This window comes from Hippocampus guttulatus, chromosome 17 (assembly GCF_054856545.1).
Source record: "Hippocampus guttulatus isolate MCC_2025c chromosome 17, RoL_Hgut_1.0, whole genome shotgun sequence".
NCBI lineage: Eukaryota > Metazoa > Chordata > Actinopteri > Syngnathiformes > Syngnathidae > Hippocampus > Hippocampus guttulatus.
In genome coordinates, this window is record NC_141277.1 from 7459515 (window position 1) to 7473240 (window position 13726).

Below are 13726 nucleotides of genomic sequence, written 5' to 3' on the forward strand. Positions count from 1 at the left end.
CACGCGCAAATAGAAAACGCTGCCCCATTCCTTCGAAACCTCGCACAATTTTTCCACAGGGGGAAGGATAGGCACGTATTTTGTCCATTTTTAATATGGACAAAATACGTGAGGCCCGCGAAAATCCCTCACCCCCCCAAAAAAAAATCCCCACTGAAGTACATTGGGAAAATTGTGTGTGCGTCCGTCCGTTTGCCACAAACAATTGGGATTGCTCCCTCCGTAAAAAACACGACACCAAAACCAAACAAAAGAACAAACCAATTTAATGAAAGAAATATTGGAAAATTCCATAGACAGGTTCATCTGTGGTTTTATTGAATAAATCCAACTCAAATAAAACTTTGGAGAAATGCACAATTCCAAGTAGAAGGCACAAAATAAAAAAAAAAGGCCAGTCATATGCATCTACTTTCAACATCAAAGAACAGAAACTAAATCTTCTTCAGATGCTGAATAACGATTTCACATTATTTTGACTTCATGCCTTATTTCATTAAAAAAAACAAACTCAAACATGATTTTAAACAAATGTACATTTAACCTGGTGTACATCCATTGTGAAATGTATTTTCATGGAATGAAGTTCACCTACAAATGTGCAATTTGGGTCACTCTAAAAATTCCACACCCGACGTTGGGTGAGTAAATCCATACAGCGGAATTTGTATACCAAACTTTTCCTATGATGATTTGAGACAAGTTAGTCCAATCAAATGCTGTTTCAGTTTTTGGAATTCTGACAATAGGCTGACCCGTCTGCTCAATAACAATGTGGCAACATATGCTGTCAAAAGTCAAATTAAAATGCTGCATAACAACACCGCCAATTTTGCCGCAACTTGTCCGAGTGTTGCCGAGTGGACCGAGAGGCTTGTTATTGCCTTGAGTCGGATTGTGTAATACACCTTTCAGTCTGTTGAACCTGTTTTACGCAACACGACTTGGGAGGAATTTTCTCATTTCAGTCCGCGGTCTTGTCACGGACTGGTGGCGGTGTCGCGGGTGTCCGGGTAGTTGAGGATGTCTCGCTTGGTCTGCGTGACGTGCCGCTGATGTTTGACGTAGACCTTCAGCGACCCCTTCAGCAACACAAAGGTGGCGCCCCCCTGTGGACGGAGTACCATATAAATCTTGTTTCTCTTGCTTGTCCTTGAACGTGTTCAGCAAACTAGGTTTGGAAATTCACAACTTCCCCTTTGGTCTTTATTTTGTCAAAAATTGAGGATAAAGCGGTTCAGATAACAACAGATAAAAACAACAACTAGAGTAACTGAGTCACTTTTAGCAGTTGTGCAATTCCTCTTGTTTGCGTATGACTGTATTATACTGCTTTCGATTCTGTTTAATTATGTTAGAACTACAGTATATGCTTCTAAGTACTCTCATTGAATCGATCGCAGCAAGCTCACCAGGAGGCTCTGCTGCAGGTTGGAGGACACACGTCGGAAAAGAAGACGTCCCAGCAGGCTGGAGATCCACGGGAGGACCAGAGCGCCGCAGAGGATCCGTGACATTGACACGTGGTTTCCCTCCGCCGGCAGGGGAGGCAGGTAGCCTCTCACAGCTAACGACGCACAACAACAACAACACACCAATGACAAAGCAGCCTGACACCGCATGCGCACGTACGTGTATGTATGCATGTGTGCGTGTACCGTATTGTCGCTGGTAGGAATATCGGAACCACAGGCGCACCAGAAAATCTTCCCAGTGGACCATCTTCCCCAGGACCAGGATGACAGGGATGGCAGGGAGACCCATGAGCAGGAAAAGAGGGTTGGCACGTTCCATCATGTTTAGACCCTTCTTGTGTCCGACCACCTGAGCGCCACGACATACACACTGTGAGACCACGCACACAAACGCACACGCACGCTTCCTAACTCACCTGCATGACGGCCACGGCGCCGTAGGTGACGGCGGACCAGTATGCTGTGCCCACCAGCACCCCAAAGGCGGCCAGCGGACTGGCCCGAGATAGCACGCGGTCCACCTGCTGCAGAAAGTACACCAGCGGACCTGGCAAAAGATGACAATGAATCAACGCTCATATTTATTACAACAAGCATACTCTGTGAGACAGTTGAAACAATTTGTCCCAAGCGACAGCCGTCTGTCCCTATGTTGTGTGCTTTAAGAAAATTTGTCGTACCCATTTTAGGAAAGACAATGTGGTAGTGCGTGCCGCATTGAGGGCAGCTGACACCCACGCCGCTCCTATCACCATCGGGCCCACTTCCTCTCTGCCTCTCGTCCAGCCAGCGCTGGAGACACGACTGATGGATCCATTTGGTGCAGCCTTTACACCGGCACGGACTCAGCCACTTGGCGCTGTGATCGTCGCTCTCTGAGGCAAAACACACCCAGCAATGCCTGACACACATGCGCACAAACATACACGCAAGCACACGTACACACAACATTAAAGTTTGATGTGTGACTTATGGTATTTTATGACAGGCACCTTGTTGGCCAGCTAAGGGGTCCTCAGAAAGATGTGTGGCGATCATTCATGGCATTTATTGTTTTTCTTTACACAGTAATCAATTTAGGATTATTTTCTGATGTAGACAACTGGAGACAAGTGACTACGTGCCACCCCTTTGCTAGGTAAAATGTGTCATTTCCAGTCTGTCAGAACAGTCTGCGGCGAACTTTTAATTGTATATTGCCAACAAGCGCTTTTGATGAGGTACAGTAAAGGGTGGTGGCTCCTGCCAAACTGAAAACAAAAAGAAAAATGGAATGGATGTTTGTGGGGGTCGGTGGTGGATTTACTTCTCCGACTGCTCAGGCTGCTCCTCATCCAGTGCGGCGGCCATGATGCTTTCCTTCTTCACATTAGCATGAATCCATCAGAGAATCTGTGGGAATGTCACATTAAACAACGTTTGTTAGGCTAGCCAAACCAAGGTATCACTAACCAATGTTTCATGAAACTTTCGCGACGTCACACACGCACATTCAGCAGACACTAAGACATTAAGTAAACCCTTTAGAGACATTAGTTGGAGTAAAGTAAATTAAACCCATAATCAAAACTTGCCTTGACAGAGTTAATAATGTACAATTATATAAACAACAGTGTCACAGTTTAACTATCATTCTAAAATCTTTACTCAATTTCTTTTGGGGGGGGGGCAGACAAACTAAAAGTGAAACTAAGAAATTTCTGAGAAATGAAACCAAGTGGCTTCATATGTGGCGAAACCCGTAAGTTGATATTAGGTCAAAACTAAGTGACAGCGCGAACAACCATAAACTTTATATGGGCCACAATCACAAGGGTTTTTCCCCTCCACAAGTTTTAACTTTCAAGTGCGAACACGATACAACTAAGCTATTTTAGCTAGCTCGGGTCAACGACGAGGTCTAAACAAACTCACAAACAGCACGAATAAAACACAGTCGATGGACAAACACACCCCGACCACAAAACCTACCTTGAAGCAACGATACATCCAGTTCTACACTCTTTGGGTTTTGTGTGTCTATTTATTTATTTGTTTTGTTTGTTTCGAAATCTCCTGAGCTAGTTTTACAGTGTTTGGGCTTGACGGTATTCCTCCTGAGACACGCCCCCTTTTGGAAATCTTGCACTGATTGGTCGGCCGGTACATTCAGGACACAAGAAGAGTGTGGGAAATGGGAGTACCGACCCCGAGGAACAAAACACTGGGAAATCTAGTTGATATTTGATTTTAAAAAGTATACATTAATAAATGGATAGAAGACAATAAAAATAAAAGCAACATTTCAGTCAGTAGCATGGAGGATCGTACTGAACTGTGTCATGGTTCAAAAAGATGTTATCCGCACAGGTAGGAAACAAAAACAAGGTGGTCAGGCTGATGAAGGGATCCTGGATGATTTTAGTCACGAAATCAATACAACACAAGGAAAGAATGAAAAAGAAACAGCCCATAAAATGCGTGTCATGATGATATTTACTTGTACACGCACAATATCATCCTATGTGACACAAATGATGCTTTCATTAGGAATACTGTATGTGAGTATCCGGTTTGAGTGAACGCTGGCGCGTCTGGCTGCCCCTGCTCACCCGTAATTTTTTGTATCGAATCCAAGACTTCTTATCTGTGGTTTTCTTGTTTTTGTTCTTGATTATAAAGTGTCCTTCGGTGTTTTGAAAGGCGCTTGTAAATAAAACGTATTATTATTATTATTAAATCACTCGTAGTTCGGAGTTAAAGATACCATACATTTAAGAAACAAATCTTTACCTCCATTAGGCCTCGAAGAAAAGTACATAGTCAAGTTAAGAACAGACGCCTGAAAAAATCTACTTAACTCCAGGAAATTTCCTCCCCTGCTACCTGGGCGGAATCCAAACACTGGCCATAAATTGGACCTAATTCCAATTGGTTCAGAATCCCGTCTGTCATCAAATGCTTTGTTGTGACTCGCCAGAGCAGCTGTCACCCACCGTGCTGACATATAGGCGTGGCCGGAGGGCGGGACGTGACAGGAGAGGCGCGGCGGAGCGGACTGCAGCGGCGGATGCGGTCGCTCTGCTCATCGGCGTAGCGAACGAACGAACGAACCGACGGGCGGACGTCTTTTTCCCCTCACGCCTTGGACGTCATTCAGCACCGAAAGTGGACGCCGACAGACGCGCGCCTCAACATTCTCGTCCGTCATGGAGTCCTATGACATTTTAGCTAATCAGCCCGTAGTGATCGATAACGTGAGTATGTTGACGTCATTCACCCCCACACCCAAACTGAGGCCGTCGTGGACTAGCTCTTAGCTTAGCTGCGCTTTTGTCTTGGTGTTAGTCGCAGCCTTTTGCTGACCCAGACCGCCACCTTATTATTATTTTCAGCGATTATTATACGTACCGATAACTGACTGCGAACAGAAACGGAAGATCGACGGGGATTTTTTTTTATTCAGCCAGCTAGCATTAATGAGAGCTAGCAACAAATGCTAGCTGACCCGGCTGCTAATGAACCTGCAAAATGACAGATGGCAAATGCTGCCTAGCTGCACACTTACCACTTAACATTTTATTTTGAATATATATTTTTTCTAATTAGATTCATCATCACAATACTTTGCAGTTGTATTTACCGCTTTTAATTCGCCAACACCAGGGCTGGGCAACCTTAAATGCTCAGAAATGTCGTCTTCCACAATAGGAAAAACATTCCATGGCATATATCGTTTTTCTTTTAAAACAAAACTAACAACCAAAACCTGGATAAGAAACTAGAGAGTAGAAAACGTAAGGAATCCAAACAACCCCAAATTTTGTTTCTGCATTTTACAAAAAAACATTTTTGAACTCTGAAAAAAGTTGCTTGGTTGAAGCTTACTTTCAAATAATTAAGTCGGTGTCTATTTGAGGAGTGCCCTTAGTCATGAAATTAGAGCCAAATTTACCGTAGGTTATCCACCAACAGCAAACTAAAATAAAACCATGGGTCCGTATATTTATTAAAATAATGGTTAGTTGCAGCCCTATTTCTTATAAATCACACTTGAGTGCCCCTCGCACAAAGTGCTGAATTGAAATGTAATTGTGGAGGAGAATATTGCAATGTATTTATTTATCAATATTTTTGCACACGCCTAAATATGACGACTGTACAGAATAATCGTGGAGAAGAACCAATCATGTGTATGTGACATTTGCTCCGGGGGGGCGATGCGATCCAGCACAGATGGCCTGATGTTCGTGAAACAAAGTAGTCGTTTGTTGTTTTGCGTGTCCTGAAGCCCCTGTCTCATGAGCTTCCTCTTCCTCAAAACTCTTCATGTAGAATCACGCTGCTGCTTTTTATAATTGTGTGTGCAGGGTTCAGGGGTCATCAAGGCTGGTTTCGCTGGAGACCAGATCCCCAAATATTGTTTTCCCAACTAGTAAGTCGTGCCGGTGGCTCTTCTTCAGGTTTGATCAGAAGCGTGCGCTGATTGTGAAGCAACTATTAATATTTTGTGTGTGTGTGGTGCAGTGTTGGGCGTCCTAAACATGTGCGTGTGATGGCGGGTGCCTTGGAGGGAGATCTTTTTATCGGGCCCAAAGCAGAGGTAAGCGCCGACGTGAGGGTGTCTTGAGTACACGTGCGCATGTTATACATATTTGCTTACATGTGCCAGGAGCACCGCGGTCTGCTGTCAGTTCGCTACCCGATGGAGCACGGCATCGTGAAGGACTGGAATGACATGGAGAGGATCTGGCAGTACGTTTACTCCAAGGAGCAGCTGCAGACCTTCTCTGAGGAGGTAGGCTCGTCGTGCTCTTCCTGATGGGCAAGAAGAAAGTGGCGTTTGTCAAGCGGTTTCTGTTTGTGCTCCTCAGCATCCTGTTCTTCTAACCGAAGCGCCTCTCAACCCCAGCAAGAACCGCGAGAAGGCCGCCGAGGTTTTCTTTGAGACCTTTAACGTTCCCGCGCTCTTCATCTCCATGCAGGCGGTGCTTAGTTTGTAAGTGTGCCATTTAATGCGCTCTTCACTAAATTGAGATGGTCGTAAAGTTCAACATGGAGCAGAAAGGATTCGTGGAGTACCTGTGGTGGAGATTGACAGGGTTGTCGCCCTGCTCAGGTACGCCACTGGACGCACCACGGGTGTGGTGCTGGATTCGGGTGACGGCGTGACGCACGTGGTGCCTATCTACGAGGGCTTTGCCATCCCGCACTCCATCATGCGCGTGGACATCGCCGGCAGGGATGTGTCGCGTTACCTGCGCCTGCTCCTGCGCAAGGAAGGCTACAACTTCAACACCTCGGCCGAGTTCGAGGTGGTGCGCACCATCAAGGAGGTGAGGCGGCGTGTTGGTGGCTTGATTGATATTCGCCCCGTTTGTGGTGTCCAAACATTAAGAACAAGATCACTTTCTGGAAAAACAAACAGTACAGGCATAATTAAATATAATGTGAGCAATTCAACCATTTTTGCAGTAGTCACGTGGACATTGTCAGTAAGCTGCAGTAATATTACCTGGTCCAGAGGATAAAGAATATGTGCTTGACTACAATTATATTATCTGTCAAAAAGTTGGCGCATCATCAGATCGTCTCTTGAAAAACCCGAAAGACGCGTCACTCGTATCTCAAGGCACCACAGTATGTACATAAACATATCTTTACAAAATCGTTTTGTAAAACTGCTACTTTAACAATGAAACTAACTAATATTGCCGCTTCTCAGAATTTCAAGTTTGACGCAAACAATTAAATTGGATAAATAGTAGTCCAATGCCCATGATGACATAGTGCCCGTGTTCGCCACCAGAGGGCGTGCTACCTGTCGCTAAACCCTCAGAAGGACGAGACGCTGGAGACGGAGAAGGCTCAGTACGTCCTCCCCGACGGGAGCGCCTTAAATGTGAGTAGGCCCCTGTCTGCCGTTGAATCCCCGCCCCCTTCCGACGCTTGACCAATACCGCCGTTGCGTTCAGATTGGGCCCGCCCGCTTCCGTGCCCCCGAGCTGCTGTTCCGGCCCGACCTGGTGGGCGACGAGAGCTCGGGCATCCACGAGGTTCTGGCCTATGCCATCCAGAAGTCAGATTTGGATCTGAGGCGCACGCTCTTCTCCACTATCGTGTTGTGCGGGGGGTCCACGCTTATCAAAGGTGCGAGCGCTCGCCACCTGTCCGTCTGTCGCCAAACGCCGTGTGACTCACTTTCACCCCCCCCCCCCCCACCCGCAGGCTTTGGAGAGCGATTACTGACTGAAGTGAAGAAGCTTGCGCCCAAAGATGTCAAAATCAAGGTTAGACTTCTCCTTCTTTTCTTCCTTCCTTCCCCCTGCTAACGTATTTTGACTAATGCGTGTGTTTGTGCAGATCTCGGCCCCCCAGGAGAGACTGTACTCCACGTGGATCGGGTAATTTTGGTTTATTTCTTGTTCTTTTTAACTCGTGGGCTGCCAGACATTTTCAAAGCAGAGTTCTGTTGGCACTACTCGCATCGAGTAACAATACAAATAATGGAATTTAAGCTATGGCAAAAGAATTTATACACACATTTATAAAACGTTCACTTTTTTGTTAATTCATATGATACGTGAGCTTTCGGGGTTAATTTGAAATGCATTTAGTTCTGTAGGTCCAACGGTTGTTTACGTTATTGCACAACACTTTCTGACTTTTTTTCTCCATCTTGCACTCAACAAATACACCACAAATATATATATAAAAAAAAAAAAAAAAAATCCCATCTGAAGTGATGCAACACCGCCATCTACTGGCGTTTCCTTTTAAGTACAATCACGTAGAAGCTCAAATTTCTCACACAAACTGAGCAAGACTCTCTTCCTTGGCCTAGCCGCTGAAAAAACGTTCTGGAGGAACATAAACGTCCGCAGCAGTCAATGAGTTAAGATAGGTTGCATTCATGTCGCAAGTAACACACGTGACTGTGTGGCCCCGCCCACCCGCAGAGGCTCCATCTTGGCGTCGTTGGACACCTTCAAGAAGATGTGGGTGTCCAAGCGGGAGTATGAGGAAGACAGAGCACGTGCCATCCACAGGAAGACCTTCTAGGACAGCGTCGCCCTAAAAACACCCAGAACTGCCCCCCCCCCCACACCCCACCTTCCCTCCAGCCCCGCACCCTCCGCGCGCTAAGGACTGCTCCCGCCACACGAAGGCGCACATGACATCACGTGTCAATAAAAGTCCAGTTTTTTTTTTTTTCCCTACGGTTTCATTCCAAAGTTTTCTATTGTGTCACAAAATGGCTGCCACGACCAGTGCCAGTTTTGGCCCCCTAGTTCAACTGAAAGATAACTACCAAGGATAGCAATGAAACGGCTGCACAAATGGCCTTACAGTTGACATCCTTGATACCCAGTTCAAGGTCCATGGACTAGCACACCCATTGGACTCACTAGTAAGACTCATGAAATTCTCCGCTCCCACAAAAAAAAAAAAAATAGCGCACTAGTAGAATGACTCGCTTGCTATTCATTTCTTTTTCTTGTATGGAAAGCATTTGGAGTATTTATTCAACCAGTACACACTTTATCTGCAGCTGTAGTAAAACGTACTGGTTATTTCTTTCTGATACTAGTCTTTGTTTTTCAACCTACGAGTACAACCTTGATGTTGAATGAGTGTTGCCATTTAAGCATTTATTCCACATCCCAATAAGGTCCATGTGCTACTACACTCTTTATCTAAACTAGTAAGACAACCCCCCCCCCCCCGCCCAGACTACTTAGACTTCATACTACACAACTACTAAATTAATGTGCTGCACTAGTAACGCCACCAGGCCCAACTAGTAGTAATCTGTCACGTACTAGTAAGCCTCATGGAACCCACTAATAGCACCAAGCTGTCCACTAATAGTTTGGCTCACTAATAAGTCATTCTTAACATGTTCTACTAGTGAGAAGATTGACTGTATTATTGGATGGAAAAGTGGGCCAAAAATGGTACAGATGGGGGCGGGGAAGCAGACACATCAGATGTCCACTGTTAATTACAAAAAAAAATAATTACGAGACAGTTGAAGATGATTGACAGGTCCCTGGCCAATCAAAACAAATAATGCAGCAGTCGTCACCTGTTAGCAATTAGCATTAACTGTCAAGATGGCGGCCAGCGAGGCTTCTGGACCTTTTTGAAATATCGATGACAAAAGATTAACACCGAGAAAAAAAAACCTGTTTGTGTTTGCTAACATTTTTTTTGCTCTGGTCGATATCAGCGTTGTTATTATTATCATAAGAACCCTGATAATTATATGAAATAAATACGTCTGCTGCTCAAATGCTTCTGTTTTACTTCACTTGTCAGCGTCAATGGATTTTTTTGAGAAGAAATATATGCACTCACATGTGACTGTGGAGGACCGAGAGTGCCGAGATTAAATAGTTAAATGTGTCATCAAGAATTATTTCAGAATTAATTTCAATTTTGAAATATTCAATATTAGTTTTATTGCAATGTAACCAATTATTTATGTATTTGTTAATTTGATTTTGGCACGCAAAGACCTCCGTGCGGAACTAGTGACCAAAAAAATAATAAAAATCATTAAATGTTGAAATACATGCCAATATAATTCAACACAGACGAGTGAATATTGAAATCAAAAATGTCAACAATAAACACTGAAATAATTACATACATACTAAAATAGTTAAAATGCTTAAAAGAGACATTGAATGATTTCGTTTTGGCACTTTTTGCAATCGTTGATAAAAAGAAAATGATGAAATACTTCATGTTCCAGGTCTGACCTGCAGAGGGCGCTAATTACATCTACAGCGCTGTAATTGTCCTCCATTTAGTCTTTTACAGGATGTAATTACAGCACTCACCCAAAAAGAAGCTGATATAAGACTAACATTACATCATATATTTACAACACATCAACTTCGAGTCACTTCCCGTATTGACTACTGTAACTCACTCCTCTTCGGTGTCCATCAAAAATTCCTCCATAAACTTCAACTTGTTCAGAACTCAGCAGCCCGGATCATCACTAGAACCCCCTCCTTCCATCATATCACCCCCATCCTCCGACAGCTCCACTGGCTTCCTGTCAAACTTAGAATGAACTTCAAATTACTTCTCTATACATTCAAAGCCATCCATAACCTCCCTATCTGTCAGATCTTCTTCAAATCTCCATTCCCTCTCGCTCACTCAGGTCCTCATCCTCCCTCCACCTTTTTCTACCCTCTGCCCGTCTCAGTACAATGGGGTGCAGAGCCTTCAGTCGCTCTGCCCCCAAACTCTGGAACTCACTTCCTCCCAACATTCGTAATATTGACTCTCTTTCCATATTCAAAACCCAGCTCAAAACCCACCTATTCAGACTTGCCTACCCGCCTTAAATCTTTCTTTCTTTGTTTATTATTTTATCTGTGTTCTACTATTGCTCTTGGTTGTACAGTGTCCTTGAGTGTTATGAAAGGCGCTTGCAAATGTGATGTATTATTATTATTATTATCAACATCACAATAACAAAACCACCAATGAATGTTTTTTTGGGCTCTTGGGCTAACGATGTTAGCGTTTTGCTTTTACGCCACAGTAATGAAGTACTTTTTTTTTAACTGGTGGTTTGAACAGAACAGAGGGTCAATGGCAAAAAATAAATAAATAAATGACCGAGCTCGTTTATTGGAAATTGTATACGTGACTGATCAGAAATGATGTCACAAGGCTTTGCAGTTTATGACCCTGCTTGGAAACAAATGATGTCACAAGGTCTGGATTAGCGATAACGTCAGTCACGTAAAAGAGCTAATCATCCTCGTGAAGTGTGTTGCTATCAAAGCGTCGGGTTAGGAAGACTACGACCAACTGAGATGATTAGAGATAAAAGCAAAGGAATTGGGGGATGCTGCCGGTATGTGATGACTATTTTTGGAGTCTTAGGTAGATGAAAACTATACTGATACTGGCTTGTTAGTTATTCCGGTCAAGATAAACTGTCCAAGGTTGAATCAAGGCAACTGGACTGTTTTTTGTTAAAGATGCTTCACCTTTAAATGCAAAAGGCTTTGTCAGTTCTAAATCCGAGATGGGGAGTGTCCCCCGTTAATGCCTCGCCGGACTGGTCAACGAAAGTGTGCATATCAGTCGGTCGTTCATTTGTGTTAAGAACCACTCTTTCCATAAAATGAGGTCATCTTTGTGTTGAAATTTTTTTCGGCAGACAGAAAATCGAGTCAAATTGATTTATGATAGCCCTTAATCACAGAAAAGTCCCGCGGGAGGTTCAAGGGAAAACCCCACAAAACCTCACTTGGGGAAAAATGAGAAGCCTTGAGAAGGGGCCACAGGTGGGGCATGCCCCTTCCAGGATGAGCGGGCTCCGATGGAGGCTAAGTGGGCATTATTGAACACAAGATGGTGCTATAAAAAGTTAATTTGAATCATGCAATAGTCCATTTCATAAAATGAACGCTGCGCCATCTTATAACATCTTGACCCCGCCAAAGAAGGTATTTTACCGCAAGACAAGTGAACTAAGCGGTATGCAGCACGGTCATTTCACAAAGCACACCGGGCAACAACAACAGATTATTTTTGACCACTGGAAACTGTTGTATACCGAGCACTGGACCAAGACTTAAGTAATCATTTCTCCTTTGACCCTTTCAGGTACAGCGATTACTACACTGGACATCTTACCATGTAATCGGGTCAAAGGGGTTAATTCAAGGTTGTCAACTGAAGCCAAGGCTCCTGTAAGGAGTTCAAACACAAACTAAAGCTCAAGAAAACGAATGGCGGTGAAGAAGCGTCCAGGACGACTATCTCAGCCTCAAGCAAGCTCCGATCGGAAGCAGAACTTGACCAGCGCGATCGTTTGTATTGAATTTGATCGTTCAGAAAGGCAATCGCCACATTCCATCCGCTGATGAGCCGAGTCCCGGTATGAAAAACTGAGAAAGTCGCCACAAAAACAAACCGATACGCAGATCGGCTAGTGTCGCTCATTTGCCACGATGACTTCAGTCAGTCAACGGGATAAAAATGCAACATACGTGTTCGCCAGTCGGCCCAGGCCGGTCGAGAGCCGCTCAAAGTTCAGCGGGTCCCCCACGGAAAGTCCCCAGTATGGAAATATTATGTACGACCGACGGGTCATCCGGGGGAATGTTCATAGTCAACACATGTTGCCGGCGAAGACAACGATGCAGGCGGCCGATATTCAACAGCAACACAGATTCCGGAGGAGGTCGGTGGAGTTCATGAGGTCCAGGGACCACGTCTGGTTCAAGACTGCCGACAACCTGCCCGGTAGAAAACACGTTGACGTGCAAACCGACTCCTATCTGGAGGAGCTGAGTAACATCCTGGTGACGAAAGATATCGACTCGCAAACGGATCGTTTCTTGGACAGGCCGGCCACGCCGCTATTCATCCCCGCCAAATCTGGCGAAGATGTTGCCACGCAAATCGAAGAGGGGGAGTTGTTTGACTTTGACAGGGAGGTGCAACCGGTGTTGGAGGTCCTGGTGGGCAAAACCATCGAGCAGTCTCTCCTGGAGGTGATGGAAGAGGAAGAGCTGGCTTGTTTGCGAGCCCAGCAAAGGGCCTTCGAGCAGCTGAGAAACGCCGAGTTGGCCGAAGTGCAGCGACTGCAGGAGCAGGAGCGCCGCCGCAACGAGGAAAAGGAGTGCCGCATTGCCCAGCAGAAGGAGGCGGTGAGGAAAGAGAAAGAAACGGCGGAGATGATCGCCGCCCAAGCGTGCGCGCAGCAGTTCCTCTCCAAACTTTTCCCCGCCGTCTTCGCCTCGCTGAGGAGACACGGCTACTTCTATGATCCGGTGGAGAGAGATATCGAGGTGAATTTCTTCCAGTGGCTGATGGCCGAGGTGAACAACACCCTGGAGAAGAGGAACTCGGCCAGGCTGCTCCTGGACACCATCATCCACGACATCGCCCTGGAGAGGCGGGATTTCTTCAAGGATTTGGAGGCCGAACTGGTCCAATCGGACTAGGAGAGAAAGTGGCCGGGTCGGGCCTGCGATTGATTGACCAATCCAATTCAATAACCTTCAGAGTGGGGCCGACTATTTTGTTTTTGGCTCGTCATGTTTTGCTGCCTGCCGCAGCCTGCTTGGAGTTGCTTCATGACACTCCAGTTTGGAGTTGACTGGAAAACTGAACAATGGGAAATCAATGGAGACATTTAACAGACTGGTAAAAATAATAGAAGCATGTATTCTCCCCAGTCTGTGAAAAAAAACAATCCTATATCGGTTGTTGGTGTGTGTTTTTGT

General features: G+C 45.1%; 2 protein-coding genes and 1 pseudogene across 4 annotated transcripts; 2 read left to right on the top strand and 1 right to left on the bottom strand.

The window, feature by feature from the left end:
* Positions 1–295: 295 nt before the first annotated feature.
* Positions 296–4329, bottom strand: LOC147191892 (E3 ubiquitin-protein ligase MARCHF5-like). Of its 3 annotated transcripts, none has more exons than XM_086134647.1 (7): positions 4248–4329; positions 2782–2867; positions 2156–2376; positions 1892–2022; positions 1659–1824; positions 1413–1567; positions 296–1109 (listed from the first exon to the last, which is right to left on the bottom strand). In XM_086134647.1, the coding sequence occupies exons 2-7, from the start codon at positions 2823–2825 to the stop codon at positions 981–983; spliced, it is 846 nt and encodes a 281-aa protein (XP_085990773.1). In that variant the 5' UTR covers positions 2826–2867; positions 4248–4329; the 3' UTR covers positions 296–980. The 3 variants fall into 3 exon arrangements, with proteins under 3 accessions (XP_085990773.1, XP_085990774.1, XP_085990771.1); XM_086134648.1 differs by lacking the exon at positions 4248–4329 and adding an exon at positions 4067–4087; XM_086134645.1 differs by lacking the exon at positions 4248–4329 and adding an exon at positions 3447–3587.
* A 159-nt stretch (positions 4330–4488) lies between these two features.
* On the top strand, positions 4489–9750 carry actr1b (actin related protein 1B). Its single transcript, XM_086134640.1, has 11 exons — positions 4489–4711; positions 5825–5889; positions 5982–6057; positions 6127–6252; positions 6329–6453; positions 6574–6790; positions 7264–7356; positions 7430–7604; positions 7683–7744; positions 7818–7858; positions 8414–9750. The coding sequence occupies exons 1-11, from the start codon at positions 4664–4666 to the stop codon at positions 8514–8516; spliced, it is 1131 nt and encodes a 376-aa protein (XP_085990766.1). The 5' UTR covers positions 4489–4663; the 3' UTR covers positions 8517–9750.
* Positions 9751–12153: 2403 nt separating this feature from the next.
* Positions 12154–13444, top strand: LOC147191894 (radial spoke head protein 3 homolog pseudogene; annotated as a pseudogene).
* Positions 13445–13726: the final 282 nt, after the last annotated feature.